Source organism: Talaromyces atroroseus (genome assembly GCF_001907595.1).
Source record: "Talaromyces atroroseus strain IBT 11181 chromosome Unknown scaffold_3, whole genome shotgun sequence".
NCBI lineage: Eukaryota > Fungi > Ascomycota > Eurotiomycetes > Eurotiales > Trichocomaceae > Talaromyces > Talaromyces atroroseus.
Genome location: NW_017971435.1, coordinates 282,406 through 303,239, shown reverse-complemented (window position 1 = coordinate 303,239; position 20,834 = coordinate 282,406). Strand labels below are relative to the sequence as shown.

Below are 20,834 nucleotides of genomic sequence, written 5' to 3'. Positions count from 1 at the left end.
AACGCGGACCTCACTAACAGCATGGCTTGTACTGAGGAACACTTATTTCTGGCTATCGATCCGTGCTTAATAGGGAGCAATGCACGCGCGACATATTAGATGTAGTTCATGAGATATGTTCTTTTCAATACAATGTGAATGGTTGACCATCTTATCATTTCAGATAATAGAGGAGAGAAAAACCCCCCCACAGATCTCGGCTTAGATTGCTAATAATATAGTATTCCTCGAGCTTGGATTTAAGAATACGCGTCTTCCTACGTATGCTCTGTACCTCGGCATGCATCCTGGTCGAGTGGACAGCAGAAAGCCACGTACCAAACGCTCTTGACCGTTTCGGGGAATCTAAACGTTCTGTGCCCTGTTCTCAAGAGCTATTGAGCGTCGTCTGCGCCGCATTAAATACTAAACCCTGCATCCGTCAGGCCAATCGACGGCGATCATCCCCTCGGTAACTCCATTGATTGGATGCGAGACATGTAACTATTGACATCTCCGCATTAAAGCCGTTTTCCCCGTAGGGTCAATAGTAATGTGACACATCATTTGTCGCAAACCGACGGATCTGGCCGCAGAATGAGAGGGGGCACCGTCTGAATTTAAGCAATCGCCGACTATCCTAGCCACGAGCCCTATGCAACGACCATAAAGTTCTAGGTCTGCTGTGCAACATTATACTACCTCTTTTTAAATCGGATCGGCTCGCGTCGTTGGCCAAGAGGAAACTGCAAACATGGTATTCAAGGCAGACAGACAGGTAGAAATTCCGGCGAAAGACGTTCTCTCTTATATTTTTGACAACCCTAGTTATGATCAAAACAAACCAGTGAGCTCTTTCCCCTCAAGGTTACTCGATTATATACCTCATGTAGATGAGCTTTACTGAGCGGACTGGGGTTTTATTCGCTGCTTAGATTTACATTGACGTGCACAATCCATCACGTTTCATAACTTGCAACCAAGCCAGGAACATAATATGCAAGCTGATTGCAGGATTCAGGGCAGCCGGGGTACAGGAAGGGGACTGCGTTGCAATACACTCTTTTAATGATGTAAGAAAGCTAACCAGACTCATAACTTGACGGTACCTTGATGCTTAGAAAACAGATTCTGTACTGCATGCTTGTACTAGCCATTATCGGTGTTGGAGGCGTTTTTACTGGCACCAACCCGTCATATACATCGGCGGAGATTGCGCATCATATCAAGGCGTCAAAGACCAAATATGTGATTTCCGAACCTGAAATCCTCGATCCAGTCATTATAACAGCTAAAGAGAACAATATCCCACGGCAAAACATTTGGATATTTGATCCTATTGGGCAACCCATTCCGCCTGGCTGGCGGTCGTGGAGGGAACTGCTCAATTTCGGAGAAGATGACTGGATTCGTTTCAATGATATTGACACAAGCAGGAAGACTACCGCAGCTAGACTCTTCAGCAGTGGCACGACAGGCTTGCCCAAGGGGGCAAATATTACTCACTGTAATTTCATTTCACAGCAACAACTTACAATATTTGCGCATCCAAGACCATATCCTGTTAGTTTGACTTTCTAGCGAGAACATCCAAGACATGTTGCGTTTTTATCGGAGTTTAACCATACAACCGTTCTTCAGGTATACTAATATCCAATTATTACAGATATCTCGAGTGGTTGCATTGCCCATATTCCATGCTGCTGCTGCTCCATCGACACATGTTGGTGCTCTTGCAGGGGGCGAGGTCATTTACATGATGCGCCGATTTGAGCTACAGCTATTCCTACGCACAGTAGAGAAGTACGGTACTACTGAAATGCCCACTGTGCCACCGATCGTTTTGGCGATTGTAAAGTCACCTTACTCTCGGACACGGCCGTTTCTTAAAAGCGTCAGAAGCGTCACCTGTGGCGCTGCCCCGTTGGATAAGAGCCTTCAAGCCAGACTGTCAGAATTGTTGAAGGATAATGCGACATTTAATCAAGTCTGGGGAATGACAGAGACTTCGTGCATTGCCACTATGTTTCCTTGTGGTGAACAAGATCATACAGGCTCCGTGGGAAGATTGGTCCCAAATCTTGAAGTAAAGTGCGTTATGCTCGTGTATATTGAACTCAACACAAATTCTATCAATCCATTTCTGAAAATAAGCATGTGTTACTGACATCTAAATTAGACTCATCGATGACAATGGGAATGACATTTCAGCCTTCGGGGTGCATGGAGAAATCTGCGTTCGAGGACCAACAGTAACGCCAGGGTATTTCGAGAGCCCACAAGCCAACACTGACAGTTTCGATAGCGATGGCTACTTCAAAACCGGGGATATAGGATACTGCGATGAAGCTACGCGTAAATGGTACATTGTCGATCGCAAGAAGGAGCTCATCAAGGTGCGCGGTTTCCAAGTCGCACCCCCAGAGCTTGAAGCCGTTCTCCTTTCCCATCCTCAGATTGTTGATGCCGCGGTCATTGGAATCTCCCTTCCTGGGGGCGATGGAGAGTCACCTCGTGCCTATGTTGTTCGACAGCCAGGCTCTGCGGGAGCCAGGTTGACCGAGGAGGAAGTGAAGGACTACCTGAAGAGCAGACTCGCTAGTTATAAAGCCCTAACTGGGGGAGTGAAGTTTGTTGACAACATCGCAAAGAATGCTAGTGGGAAGATTTTGAAAAGGATGTTGAGAGAACAGAGCAAGAGGGAACTTGAATCTGAAATCCTCAAGCCTAAACTTTGAAGTGATTAGCGAAGTTGTTGATTTACCTCAAAATTTGCAAATATCTAGCTATAATGGTGTGCATATTCATCGACTTTAATCGAGAATCGGATGGTAAATCAAAAGGCACTAATTCGAATCAGGGATTTGATCTGATGCGGGCTTAGGATGTGTTGAAACGGCCCTGGCTCTCAGATAAATTGCAACGGAACGATTCTAGATCTATTTATTACAGATTCTAGGACACACCTATGTATCAATTACTGTTTTCAATCAACCGTTCTCGTTTGACTTAGATAGATGAGATCCTCGCGGGATCTATTTGGTTGACAATTTTTTGGCGAATGATCTTTTGTTGACTTAAGCAATATGAAAGTCAATGGGTATTAAGCATCCTAGCTACGTAATACAATCTCTTTGTGGAATCATATGATGCTTAGGCAATCCATGAGGTAGAGGAGTAATCGAGGTCATATACTCCATGCCAAAGGCAGCGACATTCTCGTTCCACACCGCGTGGGATAGCATTCTGTCAATTTAGGCAGTTGAATTTATGCGCATGTAATATGTATTTATGACCGGTGACAGCTCTCGGTGTGGTATAGCTGCCACCCGGTCTGGCTCGTATGTATCTAATGTGGGAATAAGTGCAGCGTTGAATTGACTTCGCAGAAGGATTTACATCAATGTCTGCCTTCGCAACCTACATAAAACCATATCACCTATGTCGCCGTACGATACCATGCTCTATGTCGTGGTTGTCTCTAGTCATCGCCGCATTATATATTAAGAGGCGGAGCGCAGATGGAGTTACGACACAGATGATTTTTGGACTTAGAGTCGTTGATCCCGAACAGTCCATCCAATGATAGACCCGATCATTGAACTGGCAAATGAAATGACTAGAATCGTAAGTCAGCATCTTTCCTATTCTAGCCTGCCACGGCGACAAGGACTCACCGTAAGTATGGTGCAAGCCAGACAGGTAACTTTGCAATACAACTTCTCTCACACGGCCCGTGAGGCTGGCAATGTATGATGTGTCGGACAATGCGTGACGTACGATCTGTGAGCTGTTAGTATTGTGGCGGGTTACGGGGGAGATCTGAAGGCGTACATATTCCACATCAGGATGTTGCTGTAGTCCGCGCTGCATATGATGCTTGAATGTTACGGTCAGTACCGTGTTAGTTGCCGTCACACCAGCTGTTATGGCAAAAGTATAGAAAACGATGTAGCCACTTGTTGCCATCGCGACTTCACCTGATCCGAGGAACGAGGTCATGGTCACAAATGTAGCCGCCGATGCGAATGCAGTGCCCACTCCGCCTGGAATAATATACAAAGACTCCCAAAACCCAGTATGACCATTCCAAAAAAAGAATTGAAGAACATAGGATATAGAGGCGAAGATACCGGCAATGATCAACACGGGCTTATAGCGACCGGTCTTTCGGATGAAGAGTCCAGCCAACACACCACCTATTGTGTTCCCAAAGACTGCAGGGACCAGATGAGCACCGGCAATGGTCGGAGCAAAGCCCATCATAACCTGAAAATACAACGGAACAGTAAACATCATACCGACTTGGGCAGAAATTTGCAAACCGCCAATCAGATAGCTTGATACAACGTTTCGACGCCGAAGGATACGTAAATCGAAGATGGGCTCAGGGGCAACATAGGATTCCACATATACAAATGTGACAAGGGCAAGAATGCCGGTGACAGCAAGTGCAATGGAAAAACCAGAAGTCCAGGAAAAGGCCTGTCCACCGCGGTCGAATAGAAGTATAATGGCTGCAATGCCAGTAGCTAGTAGAGCGGTACCGAGAAAATCCACGCGACGAATGGAAGGCGAGCTCTCATGGTCATCGGAGACCTCTGAGCGATTGGGATTTTCCAAAAAGAAAAATACAAGCATTGCAGCAATACCTAGTAACGGGGTCTGGAGAAGGAAGAGCCTGAAGCATTGGGTTATTCGAAAAGCCATAAAAAGAGTGCTTGGAGAGGTGCAGTGCAAGTCCTACCAGCGCCATCCGATGGTATCTGTAAGCCATCCGCCCATGGGCCCGCCAGCACTGCGACCAAGAGTCATAGAGATATTTACATAAGCTCTCCAGGTGGCGACGTCTCTCTTAGGCACGATATCTAATGCGTCGAGGTCAGAAATTCCGAAGGGGCATGATGACGGTAATTGAAGCCCTACCTGTGATGATAATGGCACTCATGGCAACGATACCCGCGCCGCCCATACCACTGATTATTCGGCCTAGAATAACGACAGGCATTATAGGGCCAAGACCGCTGTATTTTCTGTTAGAGGAAAGGGGTCAAGGTTATGCGAGCCAAGACTTACCAGATAACACAGCCTAGCGCAAGGAGAAGGTAAGAGACTAGCAACAATGGTTTGCGGCCGTAAATGTCGCTGAGTTTACCATACTAAGATTGCGTGAGTCTCAGGGTAGCGAGCAAATGGGCCGAAATAGTAACGTACCATAGGCTGAGAAGCACATAGGCCCAGGGTATAGGCAGTGGACAGCCAATTAGCATCATGCAACCGATTGAACTCGGATGAGATAGAGCCCGCAGCGGCCATGATGATTGTAGAGTCGGCATTAGATATGAATTCGCCTATTGGGATTAGCACGAGCCATGTGGAAAAGTCATTGCCTTTGCGTTCCCACCAAGCAAGAGCACCGTGATTACGCCCGCGATGCTAGTTAGGGCTCGCTGCGGCACATCGTTTGTGCTTCCGATGAGTGGGCTTTCCTCGTCAACACTAGAGGTGTGAGCCTGCAGCGCTGGATTGCTAATTGGCTGACTAGCATCATCTCGATTGACAATTGATCGGTCCGTCTTTGGCGTGAGAGAAGGCATTGCGAACCGCAGCACCACACTATGTATAGATGGCACCTTCGCCGTGAGGTTGTGTGTAGCTGGGATGAAGACGCTTCACGAGACATGCCTGATAAATAGGTTGGCCTATGGCGTGCTCACTGATTGGCCGTCAACCAAAAGCAAAGCAAACAACAGGATCTCCACTTGGCTGATGGCATCATCGGCGCTGCGGCTGTCGTGATACCCGCGCTCTACCGCGGACGGTACGGGCCATCTCGGCAGAACTGGTTGTGCTGTTTACCTTATTATTGTTGTTGAACAGTTCAATTTTGCATTGAATGGCCCCGTACTTGTATTATATTCCATGCTCGAGTAACTCGACTCAATTTGAACATCATGAGGATCGCAAAATAAAATAGCTTGAATGCGTCGAGATATCTCACAGGAATCGGATCTGCACAAGTGGTTTGCATTGTCCGCCCGACCAAGCCCTAACTACTCTCCATAAAACACGCTAAGATAGTCGCGCATCTTTTCACGATTGGCGATACAATCAAAAAATCCTCCGAGAGATATCTGTGTAAGGAAATTACTGCAATCGCCCTACTTGAGGGTCCTGATATCATGAAGCTTGTAGCGGTGATGCTGAGCGTGCTGTCGAGCACTGCTATTGCAGCGACTGGACTCCAGCAGGTCCTCGGCACTCATCCGGAACAGAGTCAGCCCAATTTCATCTTCGTCATAACCGACGACCAGGACCTCGAGCTGGACTCTGTCAAATACACGCCTCTGATCCAGACGCATTTGCAAAGTAAAGGTACTTTTTTCAAAAACCATTTTGTCACCACCGCCCTGTGCTGCCCGTCGCGCGTAAGTTTATGGACCGGGCAGCAGGCGCACAACACCAACGTCACGGATGTTAGCCCGCCATATGGTATGTATATGTCATGCAGAGCGCTAGTCGATAAACATGGCTGATGTACGCTCCAGGCGGCTATCCTAAATTCGTGGACCGTGGCTTCAACGAGAATTTCCTGCCTGTTTGGCTGCAGGACGCCGGGTACAACACGTTTTACACAGGGAAACTGTTCAACACCCATACTGTTGAGAATTATAACCAACCCCATGTGAACGGCTTTAATGGGTCCGACTTCCTTCTGGACCCGTTCACTTACTCTTATCTTAATTCCACCTATCAGAGAAACCATGAGCCCCCTGTGAGTTACGAGGGCCGCCATACCACCGAGGTAATCACGGAGAAGGCACTCGGCTTCTTGAACGATGGATTGGTAGCCGAGCAGCCGTTCTTTTTGGTCATCGCACCCATTGCACCACACGCCAATATCGATGGAGGCGCGTTACACGGCGGTGGTGCCCCGACAGTCATGACCGAACCGATTCCGTTGGATCGTCATAGACATCTCTTCAAGGACGTAAGAGTGCCACGCACCGACCATTTCAATCCAGTTGAAGTAAGACATGTTGTCATTCAAACTTCTTGTTTTGTTTTTTCAATCGCGTCTCGCTAACAAACCACTAGCCGAATGGAGTAAGCTGGGTTCGTGACCTCCCTCGACAGGATCAGTCGACTGTTGCATACAATGATCACTTTTATCGCCAACGTCTGCGTGCATTGCAAGGAGTGGACGAATTAGTCGATACTTTGGTCACTAGGCTTGAGGAAAGTGACCAATTGGACAATACGTATATCATCTACACTTCTGACAACGGGTACCATATCGGCCAACATCGTCTCCCGCCAGGCAAGGCATGCGGCTTTGAAGAGGATATTCGAGTGCCCTTTTTTATTCGGGGGCCTGGCATTCCACAGGGTAGAGTGCAGGAAGCCGTCACAACACATATTGATATTGCGCCTACCTTGTTCGAGCTTGCCGGCATTCCGTTACGGGATGATTTTGATGGAACACCCATGCCCATTGCGCCGAACTCTAATAGCACGCGACACGAACACGTTACCGTTGAATACTGGGGGCACGCATATTTAGAAGGGCTGAAGGGTTCCATAGGTATGTAGGATGTGTGTTGAGACTTGAAATCCGAACGAATGGTTCTGACTTAGGTATAGACAATTCACCGGTTGTTGCTAACAATACATACAAGTCGATTCGCTTGATTGGCGACGGATTCGACTTGTACTACTCCGTGTGGTGTACCAACGAGCATGAGCTATACGATCTGACGGTAAGGGTCTATCTCTGTAGAACGTGGAACAACGCACTCTAACATCCCAATGCAGACCGATCCGTATCAAATAAATAATCTCTACGACAAGCAGGACGTTTACAGTCCATTAATACACAAGTACGGCCTCTCGCAGATTGTTTCGCGGCTTGATTCTCTACTCTTGGTGTTGAAATCGTGCAAGGGCCGCACATGCATCAAGCCGTGGGATGTTCTACACCGCCACGGGACAGTCGTGTCTCTCAGAGATGCACTCCACGCGGAGTATGATGCCTTTTATAACTTCCAGCCCAAAGTTGCCTTTGATCGCTGCGAGTTGGGCCAGATTCTTGACGCGGAGGGGCCTCAGGAGCCGCTTGTGTATCGAGATGGCCTGAGCTGGGATGTCTGGACGTAGTACATGTGTTGGGAGAAATAGGAAATTTGTATGGAAAAAAAAAATAGTTCAGAATTATTGTTCTACGACCATATACAGAGGACTACTCGGACTAGTAAAGGACGTACCTGGCGGAAGCCCTAACCCTAGCCCTAAGTCGCATGGCTCCACTAGGCTGGCCGACGTCAATGGGCCGCGATGGCGCCATAGCAGCCCGTGTTGTCGCGACATGCGATTTTGCAGCTGCAGACTGATAAGCATCTATCGTAATCAGTATATAAAGTATGTAGTGCGCACGGGGAGCACTGGAGATGCCATCTCTCTCAGTGCCATTCCCACGTCTCGTCTCATTTCGCACCGTTCACAATGAGCACCCAGGAGCAATTGAAAGGCTCCTACACCAAGGAGGAGCCTCTATCAGATGGTGACGCGGCCGAGAGTGGCCCCGGACCTGCGGAGGGCATTGTGATGGACTGGACTCCGAGAGAGGAGGCTGCAGTGCGGCACAAGTCAGTGACCCCATTTCGCGACTTGGAGGATATCGTGTACTGACATTGATCGCACTCTGTAGAACAGATTTTATCCTGTTGCCCATTCTTGGTCTCGCCTTCTTCGCCCTCCAGCTCGACCGGGGCAACATTAGTGCCGCTTTGACATCCACCATCACCACAGACCTGGGCATCGATACGAACCAGATCAATGTTGGGACCCAGCTCCTGTCCGCCGGTATCGTCATCACTGAGATTCCTTCAAATATCATTCTCCAACGTATCGGGCCCCAGAGGTGGTTGGCCGGCCAGTTGTTTGCCTGGGGATTGGTCGCAACTTTCCAGGCATTCGTCAAGACGTATCCCGCATACCTGGCTACCAGAATTCTATTGGGCTTGTTCGAGGGCGGATTTATTCCTGGTAAGGCGAAGAGGATCCTGAAAGTGTAGGTCATGTAGCTTACTGTTATGGAAGGTGCCCTATATTACATTTCTACATGGTACAAGAGGGATGAGACTAGTCTTCGCATCACCTTTTTCTTTTTCGGGCAGATATTTGCTGGAGCCACGACCAGTCTCATCTCAGCTGGGCTATTGAAACTATCTGGCAAGGGTGGTCTCGCTGGTTGGCAATGGATTTTCCTAGGTATGTTTTTGGTGCTCGTCATGCGCAAAATTGAAGAATCTCAAATTAACTTGGCCATGCAGTCGAGGGGCTCATCACCATTTTCGCTGCCACTGTTTTTGTCCTTCTCCTTCCGCCTCGTGTCGGCAATGGACGCCCACTGGCCTCTTTTGGCCGTTGGAGTTACTTCACAGAGCGAGAATCACGCATTATCCAACATCGCGTCTTACTTGATGACCCTCGCAAGGCACGCGGCCACATCAAGATCACCGGCAGAAATATCATCGACACCGTTCGACAACCACGAGTGATTCAACATTTCTTTATTACGCTTGTTTCGATGTCGGCCGTACAGGGCTTGACGCAGTATACTCCCACCATGATCAAGAGCTTGGGATTTAGTGCCGTCCGTGCAAATGCTCTGACTTCTGTTCCTGTATACTGTTCCATGGTCATATTGGTGATTCTGTCATACCTAAGGTACGTGGTGTCTGAGATTCCCGTGTTTATATGACATAACGATAAGCTCATTCTGGGATTGTAGTGACAAGTTCGGCCACCGGGGACCGGCAGTTTTATTTGGTGCTACGTGGAATGTTATTACATACGCTTGCTTCCGAGGAACATCAGTCCATTCCTCTCGATGGCACAGGTATGGGGTCATAGTAGCGGCTGATCTTTTCTATGCCGGCGTACAGTAAGATTCACCATCCCCTATCTCATATTGAACAAAAAGGCCTAATATTTTTTTCGTATAGTGTGTTGAATGTCGGCTGGCTCTCATTCTATTGCAAGACACCCCAAGAACGTAGTGTCGCCATGGCGTAAGTTTGGATCCTTGTATCTAATAACCAACTCAGACGGCTAACCGTGTGAAAATACAGACTGGTTGTCATGGCTGCCAACGCCTCGGGAATATCTGGCTCACAGATCTTCCGTACCTCGGATGCACCTCTGTATCGTCATGCCCTGACAGCTGTATGTGCCCTTGCAGGCGTTGCATGGGTACAGGTCCTTGCGTTGAACTTGCAGTCGTGGTATTTCCAGTCCAAACAGAAAAAGAATCAAGTTGTAGTTGCCAGCGAGACAGGCACAGACTCTACTGAAGTCGGATTGCCATCGTCTGAATGGGAATCAGAAAAATAATATCTCTGAAACTTTCGGATTACACGGCAATAAAATTTGATTGACGTGCAATTCAATGACTTCAGAAAGAGTGACATCCATGGATGTATATACATATTGAATCCTAGACATAGACACTAGATGGATTTGTGTTGGCCGCATATCTATGCTCCATAGAAACCGCATTCACGATGGAATCCTAGTATGCACAACATGCTCAATGGATTGGAAAGTCACGGAATCCGCCTTTTAAAAGTTCTAAGAGCATGCAGAAATGTAAATGGTATAGAACAAATGCGCCGAAACGCTGCTGTTGGTAGTACCATCATTGCCAGCGGCAGAATTCACGCCAATTACTTCTGTGACGTTGTAGTCGGTTACAGTCACATTATTACCACTCGTAATCCAGTATTCCGGACTGAAATGAGCAAAGCCCAGGAGTTCTGGAGGCAATTTGGGAACTGGGTCGTCTGTGTGAGTGACGCGGTAGTTGCTTCCCATGTCTTCGGTAGTGATAAAGTCTGCCAGGGCTAGGTTGCCGATACGAGGTTGACCGTAGTTGTACTGGAGTTACTGTCAATATGTTTTATTGTATACCTACCTACTTAGGTAGGTGTTTGAGAAACAAAAGGTGGGGGGAGATAAAAGCAAACGGATATGCAAACGTACCAATTCAACCGTATAGCCTGAAACGCGAAAGACAGTCGCTGCAATGGCTGCTAATGCAGCCCCAAGACTATGACCCGTTGAAACAAGCGTGTAACCGGGGTAAGTGCTTAAAGCAGACTCGATCTGCGCTGTAATATTGCTGGCTACAGTTTCCCAGGCATCCCAGAAACCCTCGTGGAACTTACATCCCGAGCAGATGTCACTGGCATCAGTGAGAGGAAAGTCGATATCGGCAATCCAATTGCTCAGATCAGAGCTTCCGCGAAAAGAAAGAATAATAAGTTTATGTGTTGTATCGACTGCAATGTAGCCGGTGGTGTCTCCAAATGAATTGGTGCTAGATTTACATTGGTTAGTCTGTGAATTATTATATGCCCGGTAGTGGCAGATGTCGCTCACTCGTCGAAATTGTAGAGAATTGTAGTGTCAGATGCTTCAACTAGAGGACAATTGCCCACATCACATGCCAATGCTGTGCCAGTGGTGTTGAGGTTGGCTGAGCAGTATGCTGCGGCACTGAATTGGGCAAACAGATCTATTTCATCTAAAACAGATGTGGAAATTGCTATTGCGTAGACAAGTTAGTTAAGCCAGAGAGAGATCAAGAGAGGAATAGAAAAAGTAAACAAAAAAAGAATTACTTACTACGACGACTGACTGGCTGAGGAGCGGCCGTGACAGGCAACGCCAGCAGGGCTGCTGCACCAACTGCAGTAGGAAACTTCATCTTTCCTATTACCTAGATAATCACCCAGGTCGATGGAAGTGGATATGCAGAAAGCAGCTGGAATACCGCGGCTGTGTATTCGCTGCGTTTTCAGCTGCCTGTCCAACTATGTTTCTCATGCAAGCATGGCTGGGCAGCACCCATTTTATATTCCAATCAGCAGCTGTCACTCCCAAAGCTTTGCAGAGACCCAAAAGTTCCTCTCGGAGATTTCCCGATTCTTTAGCCAATGCAAGCCTTAAACTGTAAACGGCATTTTCCTGAAGATCCTTTGTAGGGTAGTAGTCGGGACATGTAAATCCACAAATCCCGCATACATCTACTGCTTAAATACGACGATCGATACTCGGAATACCGCATGCATTCGTAATATGTACTGCGGCACAAAGTAGGTAGACACTAGCAACTACGAGGTTTAGTACGTAGTTAGCAGGTCGTCTTGAGTCTCCGAATTTCTGTAAGAGCCCTTTCTTATTTTTTTTTCCCTCTCCTTTTCATTTTTATTTTCTTCCATCCTTCTCGTCTATAGAAAAGTGGTAATATGAGCTCGGCCCGATCCATTGCCGATTTGGACTATCCATGCAGGAGATCAAGCTGAGTGAGTACGAAGTAGGCAATAGTGTGACGTTCCTATAGCGATGCCGCTATCCTATCATCGCAACTCGCAAAATAGGATGTGAAACACTGTGCTTGGTGTCGTTCGAACAATCACGCCTATCAATGCCGACGGAAGTATCGCAGGCACTTTTTAGCATGTGATCGTGGGGGCCAATTCTGGCGCCAACTGAAACTGGCAGCAAATCAGCTGTTAGGTGGAAAATAATTATGAAAACTGCGCACAAATAGTTACATTACTTTTGTAGCAAGTTAAAGCAATAAATTCCAATGAGCGTTAGCCTATAAGCATGAGTGTCCAAGACTCCATACGAAAAAAGCCTAGCCCAATGAACATATCTATGAGCGCCGAGTAGTTCGTAAATATGAAGCCGTAAGAAAAAAGCTTTAGACTGAAATAAGCATTGTCTAACTACAACTAGAAGGTGACTGCAGAGTGTTAATGATGACGAGCACGAACCAATGGTTATCATCTTGGTAATCCTTGCATACTACCTATACACAACGAGGATCGATCAGCAAGATGCTTGCACACGAGTTATGGATGCTCCCAGTGTTAACCAGTTCATAACTTTTTCATATCTAATGATTTGAAGTTATGCTAATCGATATGTTCAAACACGCTGGTCCTTTTCTCTCTAATGGCCCCTGAGCCTCCTCCTGATTACCTTGCGTTATGAAAACGGGCTCAACATCTTACTCACCAGTTTAATCGCACATGGCAATTCAACTGCAATTGAAGAGAATAGAGACTCATCACAAAAACCCTTGAACCGTTCAAGTCTAGCGATGAACTACCTAGATACATCGGGGCCAATCAGAGGGCAGCCGCCCCGATCGCGTCTTTGTCCGATTCCAAACAACGATATGTATATAAATCACGACAAACACCGTACTCTTAATAAAAACACTCTGAGTCCCCAGCTATGCAGTCAAGCAAGCGAGTGCGCGAGGTCTTTTCATGTGTCTCCTGTGACACAGGAAAGCAGAGAGTAGGGTCTTTGAATGATCCCTCACCTGCGAGTCTATGGATGGGTGAACTGACCTTCTCGGCTTCAGTGCAACCGCCAGTATCCCTGCGACAGGTGCACCCGCTGCGGCGCTGCGTCTATTACTTTTCGCAGCCGCATGAACTTATTAGCCCGCAGACACCGGCCGAGAAAAAGGTGGTGTTGACGACCAGGCGGCGCGTAATGATAACGAGCACAGAGTGAATTATTCCGGCATGTCCAGCCCGCGCGGAGAAAGTGTCTACCCCTCGTCTCTGGCTGGAGTCTACGTATATGTAGCTACGCTTCGCAATCCATTCCGTCTTTCATATATACTATTGACAGCATCAAAGGGTAGCCCTAGTAGGCATCCGGAAGCCGTGTGAAGGTGTGGTCATCACCCTTGATCCAGGATCTACTTGTCTCGATACGCAAGGTTTCTTGACATGTGTACTGCACATCCTCTTGGCCGGTTTGGGGTCTCTTTGCACAGGCCGAATGAATGGTTTTTGGAAAGTGCTTAGCTGTGGTAGTCGTATCTTAGAACAAATTGGCTTACATAGGGATGTTATCATCTGATCCAGAAGTGAAGATGAGTTAGAAAAGGAGATGACCCGTTGGGCGTTTTGTAAACTCTATATATCACATAGGTATGGACTACTTACTTATTTTTGGTTTTGAATTTATGACATGGTTTTAATCTTCAAAGTATGCTAAGTGGAACAAATAGTTGTTTGACGAGACGCCTCAATAATATATCATTCTCACCGGAGAGTCTAAGTGAGAACATTATGCCTTAGATGCGTCTCCTGCCTGGTGTTGATATTGGAGCCAATGCGTCGGGTTTCTTTGCAGCACGCGTTCTTTGATTCCGGTTCACTTAATTCTGGAGACGTCATTGTACAGCAAAAATTTCGTACATGACACAGTAATAGTAAAAAGATTATACGAGACATTTTGCGAGACCTTTCTACAAAACCTCCCGCCTGCGTTTTCCCTGCAGCCAGACAAGATTCTTCCCATACTTCCTATGCACCGTCAATTGCTCCACAACGCTATCTTTGAGCACCTCTACTGGAACATCAGGCTGGTGGTATTCCAAAAGCCAGACCAAGTCAACCATCTTCCGAGGTATAAGCAGATCCCAATAGAATACAGCAAGCAAGGGCCAGCGAGGGCTCCAGTTAATCTGCTGGAAGGCACTTCTGCTCTTCATGTTATGATTTGTAGTTCGCATACACGATTCTTAGATGTCATCGTGCCGGCCTTCGAGGCCGCAGTGTCACTATTATGCCTGTGCGGATGGGAACTTCGCAGAATATACTGCAAAAAGTCGATGTGGTACAGGGAAAGTAGATCCATTAGGAATCGGGATAAGCAGCCCAACACGGACAAAATGCATACAGACAGCTCGGGATGCGCTTGGTTGCCTACATAATCTCGCAGGGCTCAGCAAGCTGGCGGAAGCAGGGGCAGGGAGTCTATCTCCTTGCTTTGGCAATCACAGTGTCTTCCTATATTGAAGATTAACGGGAAGATGAAAAATATATAGCAAGGGGGTGTTTATATTTAACGACGTTTGTCAAAACGATTCGCATTGATTTACGTAGTAAAACCGCAATCCAGGACTACAAAAGAAATGTTGAAAAGGGGAACTAATGTGCTCACCTGAGCTAGCGAAGCTCCGACTTGAAGCTATTCTCTGCTCCGAATTAGGGCTTAGGGTTGCCATGGGAAAAGTTGAAGCGTGCGCGGCTTCTTTACACGGAGATCTCATTGGAACGACAAAATAGCAAAAACGCCTAATTGTGCTAGACCTATCATTCCGAGGGCTCAACTACTTAGTCTTAAATTCGCCTAAATCGTGCTTATTGGCTTGTTCCGTGCCGGGGTCGCTGCCGTCCGGCACACAATCTACGGTGCCGGCATTTTTAACTCGATCTGTCATTTTTCCCTGGCCGCTCTTAATCTGAAACCAACACGTCCAGACACCAAAACCTGATCCGATTTTATTTTTGCAGTTTGGACACCGACCACTCAAAAGTCTCAAAGTTTCAACCCCACAACAATGTCGCCAAATGAAGCCACCAACAATATGGCAGCCTACAAATTCTGGAAAACCCAACCAGTGCCTAAATTTGACGGCAAAGACGACATCCAACAGGGACCTATCAAAATCATCGATCCAGATGAAACGCCTAAGGATCCTTACCCACTGCTAGATGGCTTCGAGTGGGTGACTCTGGATTTGACAGAGGACAATAACGTTGTAGAGTTGTATAATTTATTATCAACGCACTACGTTGAGGATGGCGAGGGCGAGTTTCGGCTGAATTACTCACCAGCATTCCTCAGATGGTAGGGCTCACTTCATGAAACAGAATCGCTGGACAACAGCTTATGAATGAAATTAGGGCCCTGACCTCTCCCGGTTGGCAAAAGGAATGGCATGTTGGAGTTCGCGCGTCCAAGTCTAAGAAACTGACGGCGTTCATCAGTGGTGTGCCTACCAAGATTCGTGCCCATGACCAGACGGTCCAGGTAGTAGAAATCAACTTCCTCTGTATTCACAAGAAACTGCGTTCCAAGCGTCTGGCACCACTCTTGATCAAGGAGATTACCCGCCGTTGTTATCTCAAGGGTATCTATCAAGCTGTATACACCGCAGCAGTGGTCCTGCCAACCCCTATTGCTTCATACCGATATTTCCATCGTCCCTTAAACTGGCTGAAGCTATATGAAGCTGGGTTCGCTTTCCTACCTTTGAATTCTACCACAGGCCGTCAGGTAGCAAAATATCATCTTCCAAGAAATACATCGATACCCGGCCTGCGAGCTCTGCGAGAAAGCGATCTTGATGCACTTCAACATCTGTTGGAGCAGTACTTAGCACGGTTTGATGTTAGTCCGAAATTTACAAAAGACGAGATCAGACATTGGCTGTTCCATGAGGAGAAGAAGGGAGTGGAGCAGGTTGTCTGGTCATATGTTGTTGAGGATGCACAGACACAGAAACTCACCGATTTCTTTTCTTTCTACTCCTTGGAATCGTCTGTGACTTCACATTCGAAGCACGACAAGATCCGGACTGCATACCTTTACTATTATGCATCGGCGTTCTCATCTACCGAAGATGGCCTGGAGGCCCGCTTAGAGATTCTCATCAACGACGCACTCATCGTAGCGAAGAAGGTCAGTTCCTCCACCAAAGTAGAATGCATAAATTAAGTGGGACTAAAACTCATACTTAGGCGGATTTCGACGTTTTCAATGCCCTCAATCTCCAAGATAACGCCCTCTTCCTGGAAAAGCTCCGTTTTATGAATGGAAGCGGTGAGCTTAATTACTACCTGTTTAACTACCGCATGCCTCCAGTGCGCGACGCTCAGGAGAAGAATCTCCCGTTAATGGGGAGGCGAGGGGGGGTAGGCATAGTTCTTGTTTGAAATGTTAGGCTGACATACATTTGTAAATGCTTGGAGTTTAGGGTTAACTCTAGCCTAATCGGTCAACTGCAGACGTTCTAGCGGAATCTAAGACAACCAACCTGAATTTATTGATTACGAGACATTCAAATATGAATTGGTCCGTTATCCAATTAGGAAGGTATACTACGGCGAATGGCATCCTTTGCCGAGCGTCCCCATATTGCCCAACAAACGACCAAATAGCTTACCAACCATTCGTTCTACAAGTTTTAGTTGCTTACGATACTCCGTGATAGGTACGGAGTTTATTAGTAGCATGACTATACGAAATTCTCCGTGCGGAGTTCGGAATCGGGTGCGGAGCTTACTCCGTAGGCTGCGGCTCGTTTCAGGGGACCCTGACGAAACCTCGCCAGTGATAAGTCATAGGCATATCGTGATTTGCCCCGCCAGGATGCACTATATACCGTTTATGGACATTTGTGCGGCGAAATTTTCTCCACGGAAAACTTACTCCGTACAACTAAGCTCAGCGAGGAAGGTCAGTTGGTTCTCTGCAGTTGTTCCCCAGTCCACTTGAGTAATTTCCATTGCAACGTTAATTGTTAGCCTCTAATCATATCTCGTATCCGGCGCTCAAGCTTTAGGTGGCAAGCGCTAAGGAATGTAAGCATTGAGCAACTTCACATGGCAGAGCTTATTACTTCGTGGTATGACTGAACACTGTTGGGTCTAGTGATAAAGCTGTCAATCCTGGCATATTATTGGCAGGATTTCAATGTAACCCAACTACCTGAGATAACAGCTGGGGCTGATTCCGAGAGCGGCATTTGGTTGTTAGTCTCAAACGTTAGTGAATGAAATGCAACAGACTGCTTGCTAACTACCTATAAAGCCCAGTTAGCCCACGATGATGAGATTGCTAGTTCTTCCGTGCGCTGTGCGGCTTGTATCGTTGCTTCCGGCCCAAGATGGCTTCCGATTCGCTCGATGTCAAGATGGCAGAAACGACTTCTGGAAGTTCTGAGACCAAAGGCGTCAGCGAAAAGGATGGTGCCTTCATCAGTGACCAAGATGTAGAGCAGGGTGGAAAATATGAGTCCGATGGCATGGCGGAGGGCGTTACTAACGAGGTCGAAACGGCGAAGGATCTCGTAACTAAGATTATCCACGTTAACGATGACCCGAATATGACCGTGGTGACCTTTCGCGTGGTTTTCCTTGGTTAGTTTGCCCATGAGTTGCTTTAAAGATTATCCTTGTGCATAAACTAGGTGATCTCGTTTGTGGTTACCTACTTACTCCGTACAGGCATAGGGCTTTCCGTCTTCGGCTCTGTCCTCCAGGAAATCTTCTATTTCAAACCGCAGACCATCTTCGTCTCGTTGATTTTCTTGACCGTTTGGGCTTACATCCTGGGTGATTTAATGGCGGTTTTTATCCCGACGGAGATCAACTGGAAGATTGGCGGTCTCCATATTACCGATGGCGGTATCCTTCGATACTTGAATCCAGGTCCCTTCAACTCAAAGGAGCATGCAGTAGGTCGCCAGACGAGAGCCGGTTCTGTTTGTTTATACATGCTAACAGCAGTCCTAGGCGATCACCATTATGTCATCCGCAGCTTCGCAGTCTGCATTGGCTACAGAGGCGCTCGCCGCTCAATATCTCTTCTACGGAGGTTATCCGAGTAAAGCAGCTGGCATATTCATTGTCCTGACATCTCAGCTTATTGGCTTCGGTGTTGCTGGACTCTTGCGCGAGGTCATTGTGCACCCAACGAACATGATCTGGCCGATGACGATTCCCGTTTCCAGTTTGCTCGAAACAATTCATCAGGATCGACGGGAAACCAAGCGAAAGATGCGGGTTTGGTATGCTGTTTTCCTTGCTATTTTTGTCTGGGAGATCTTTCCTGAATACATCTTCACCACCTTGATTGGCGTCTCAATATTCTGTCTTGCGGACCAGCATAATCTCTTCTTCACCAATTTCTTCGGCGGAGCAACAGGAAATGAGGGCCTCGGCGTGCTGAACATCTCATTCGACTGGAACTATATCGCACCCTTTTTCAATCCGCTCTGGTATCCGCTCCAAAGTACTGTCAATACAATGATTGGAATCATTGGCTGTTACGCACTTTTCATAGGTCAGTGATACCAGATCCTCGCTGTACTTTTTGCTGTTAACTCATTTGTGTTCGAGTCTAGGGCTATATTACGGCAACATCTGGGAGGCCAAGAGTTTGCCCTTTCTCTCTCAGGACATGTTCAATCTCTCTGCCTCAACATCGACTTCCTTCAGCGTCTACAACCAGTCTCTCATATTGAATGACGACTTCGAGATTGACCACAAAAAACTTGACGCTGAGGGTCTCCCCTATCTGACGGCCACCTATGTAGCCTACCTCATTACTACCAACATGGGCATGACGGCTACGTTTGTATACATGCTCCTGTGGAACTGGGACGACCTAAAGGCTGCCTGGAGCTGGGCATCCCCGGCCAAGCTTCGAAAGCTATTTAGTGCGCAGGGACTCTATTTCTGGCAGAACCAAGAGACTCCAGAGGAGAGGCTCCAGAGAAAGGAAAATGACCCTGAACTAGACCCTCACTACAAGCTAATGCTGAGAAATAAGTACGTAGAAGTGCCTCTATGGTGGTGGACTCTTGTCATTGTCATTTGCTGGGCTGTTGGCCTTGGTTGCCTTTACGCCCTAAAAGTACGTGCCTCTTGTTGCATCTTTAATTCTTTTTTTTTTCTCTCTTTGATTTATGCTGATCACTTTATAGTCCACTTTGCCCTGGTGGGGCTTTCTGCTAGCAACAGTATTCACTTTTATCTTTACGCTCTTCTTCGGTGCGCAATATGGAATGACAGGATTTGGCTTCAACTTGCAACCGATCTTCCAAATGCTTGCTGGCTACATGTTCCCTGGTCGTCCACTGGCCAACTTTTACTTCACTTGCTTCACCTACAATGCCACTAGTCAGGCTCAGCTTTTAGCCAAGGACTTGAGATTAGCGCAGTATTCGCATTTGCCGCCACGCATAACTTTCGTGCTCCAGATCATTGGCTGTTTGGTCGGAGCCCTGATGAACTGGGTTATGATGGAAACCATTGTCTCCGCACAAACACCCGCCTTGGAATCTATTCAGGGTACTAGTATCTGGTCTGGACAGAACATCCAAATCTTCAATACAATGGCCATCTCCTGGAGCATAGCACCCAAAATGTTTAGTATCGGCGCGCGTTATGAATGGGTCACCATCGTGTTCCTACTAGGATTCATTGTCCCGATTCCGGCATACATTATGTACAAGGTGACCGGCAACAAGATCTGGGGTTATCTCAACCCGTCAATCATTCTCTGGTTTATGGGCAATCTTTACGTCGGTATTAACAGTGGTTTCACTACCTTTTTCATCATTGCGTTTGCCTTCCAGTGGTACATCCGAAAGTACTACCCCCAGTTCTTCGTTAAATGGAACTATCTCATTTCCGCGGCGTTGGACGGTGGCACGCAGATTATGGTCTTTATTCTCACCTTCGCAGTCGCAGGAGGTAGTGGCACTGCTCATCCATTCCCTTACTGGGCAGGAAATCCTGATTTGTCGAAGCATAATACCGACTACTGCATGGTTAATCCAGGAAATCAGTGATAGCTATCTTCAATTCTTGGCGGGTGGTCGTTTCTATTTTCCGAACTAGCTATACACAATCTTTAGTAATATGCCCCTATAGAATGTTCAATTAGGTGATGCTGAGTGCATTCCAATTTCAATTTTTGGCATATCTTCCCGCAGATTATTATAGTTTGAAAGCTTTTATATACCGCTTATTACAATTGAAGTGGTTTAGTAATCCTTATTCTTACTCTGGAATCCACTGGATCCTTCCTAGGTCTTGATCAAATTTAGTTACCTATATAAGCCCATAATTAGATATTAGAGCTTATTAGTCCTTACTTGTTGACATTAGGCAAGTCTAGAGAAAGCTCTACCTAGGCATCAAAAAATCCATTATATATATATGGACTGAGCAGGTCACTAC

The 20,834-nt window shown here is 46.9% G+C and overlaps 7 protein-coding genes across 7 annotated transcripts; 5 read left to right on the top strand and 2 right to left on the bottom strand.

The window, feature by feature from the left end:
• Positions 1-733: 733 nt before the first annotated feature.
• On the top strand, positions 734-2,717 carry UA08_03148 (hypothetical protein; the record flags this gene model as incomplete). Its single annotated transcript, XM_020266176.1, has 4 exons — positions 734-826; positions 1,108-1,542; positions 1,646-2,070; positions 2,159-2,717. 4 exons carry the CDS (start codon positions 734-736, stop codon positions 2,715-2,717), a joined length of 1,512 nt encoding a protein of 503 aa, XP_020121544.1.
• An 813-nt stretch (positions 2,718-3,530) lies between these two features.
• UA08_03147 (hypothetical protein) lies at positions 3,531-5,576 on the bottom strand (the record flags this gene model as incomplete). The annotated part of the gene is made up of 8 exons (XM_020266165.1): positions 3,531-3,598; positions 3,657-3,762; positions 3,814-4,660; positions 4,727-4,847; positions 4,906-5,003; positions 5,056-5,138; positions 5,194-5,330; positions 5,384-5,576. The coding sequence occupies 8 exons, from the start codon at positions 5,574-5,576 to the stop codon at positions 3,531-3,533; spliced, it is 1,653 nt and encodes a 550-aa protein (XP_020121543.1).
• A 585-nt stretch (positions 5,577-6,161) lies between these two features.
• Positions 6,162-8,136, top strand: UA08_03146 (hypothetical protein; the record flags this gene model as incomplete). The annotated part of the gene is made up of 5 exons (XM_020266154.1): positions 6,162-6,471; positions 6,528-7,009; positions 7,078-7,564; positions 7,624-7,739; positions 7,795-8,136. 5 exons carry the CDS (start codon positions 6,162-6,164, stop codon positions 8,134-8,136), a joined length of 1,737 nt encoding a protein of 578 aa, XP_020121548.1.
• Positions 8,137-8,481: 345 nt separating this feature from the next.
• Positions 8,482-10,374, top strand: UA08_03145 (hypothetical protein; the record flags this gene model as incomplete). Its single annotated transcript, XM_020266143.1, has 7 exons — positions 8,482-8,624; positions 8,687-9,024; positions 9,079-9,249; positions 9,312-9,708; positions 9,773-9,925; positions 9,987-10,052; positions 10,113-10,374. The coding sequence occupies 7 exons, from the start codon at positions 8,482-8,484 to the stop codon at positions 10,372-10,374; spliced, it is 1,530 nt and encodes a 509-aa protein (XP_020121547.1).
• A 237-nt stretch (positions 10,375-10,611) lies between these two features.
• UA08_03144 (hypothetical protein) lies at positions 10,612-11,749 on the bottom strand (the record flags this gene model as incomplete). The annotated part of the gene is made up of 4 exons (XM_020266132.1): positions 10,612-10,917; positions 11,023-11,359; positions 11,422-11,587; positions 11,668-11,749. The coding sequence occupies 4 exons, from the start codon at positions 11,747-11,749 to the stop codon at positions 10,612-10,614; spliced, it is 891 nt and encodes a 296-aa protein (XP_020121546.1).
• A 3,672-nt stretch (positions 11,750-15,421) lies between these two features.
• UA08_03143 (Glycylpeptide N-tetradecanoyltransferase) lies at positions 15,422-16,799 on the top strand (the record flags this gene model as incomplete). Its single annotated transcript, XM_020266121.1, has 3 exons — positions 15,422-15,711; positions 15,768-16,545; positions 16,605-16,799. 3 exons carry the CDS (start codon positions 15,422-15,424, stop codon positions 16,797-16,799), a joined length of 1,263 nt encoding a protein of 420 aa, XP_020121545.1.
• Positions 16,800-17,752: 953 nt separating this feature from the next.
• Positions 17,753-20,443, top strand: UA08_03142 (hypothetical protein; the record flags this gene model as incomplete). The annotated part of the gene is made up of 5 exons (XM_020266109.1): positions 17,753-18,005; positions 18,093-18,322; positions 18,381-18,930; positions 18,992-19,503; positions 19,574-20,443. 5 exons carry the CDS (start codon positions 17,753-17,755, stop codon positions 20,441-20,443), a joined length of 2,415 nt encoding a protein of 804 aa, XP_020121552.1.
• Between the last annotated feature and the right edge of the window lie 391 nt (positions 20,444-20,834).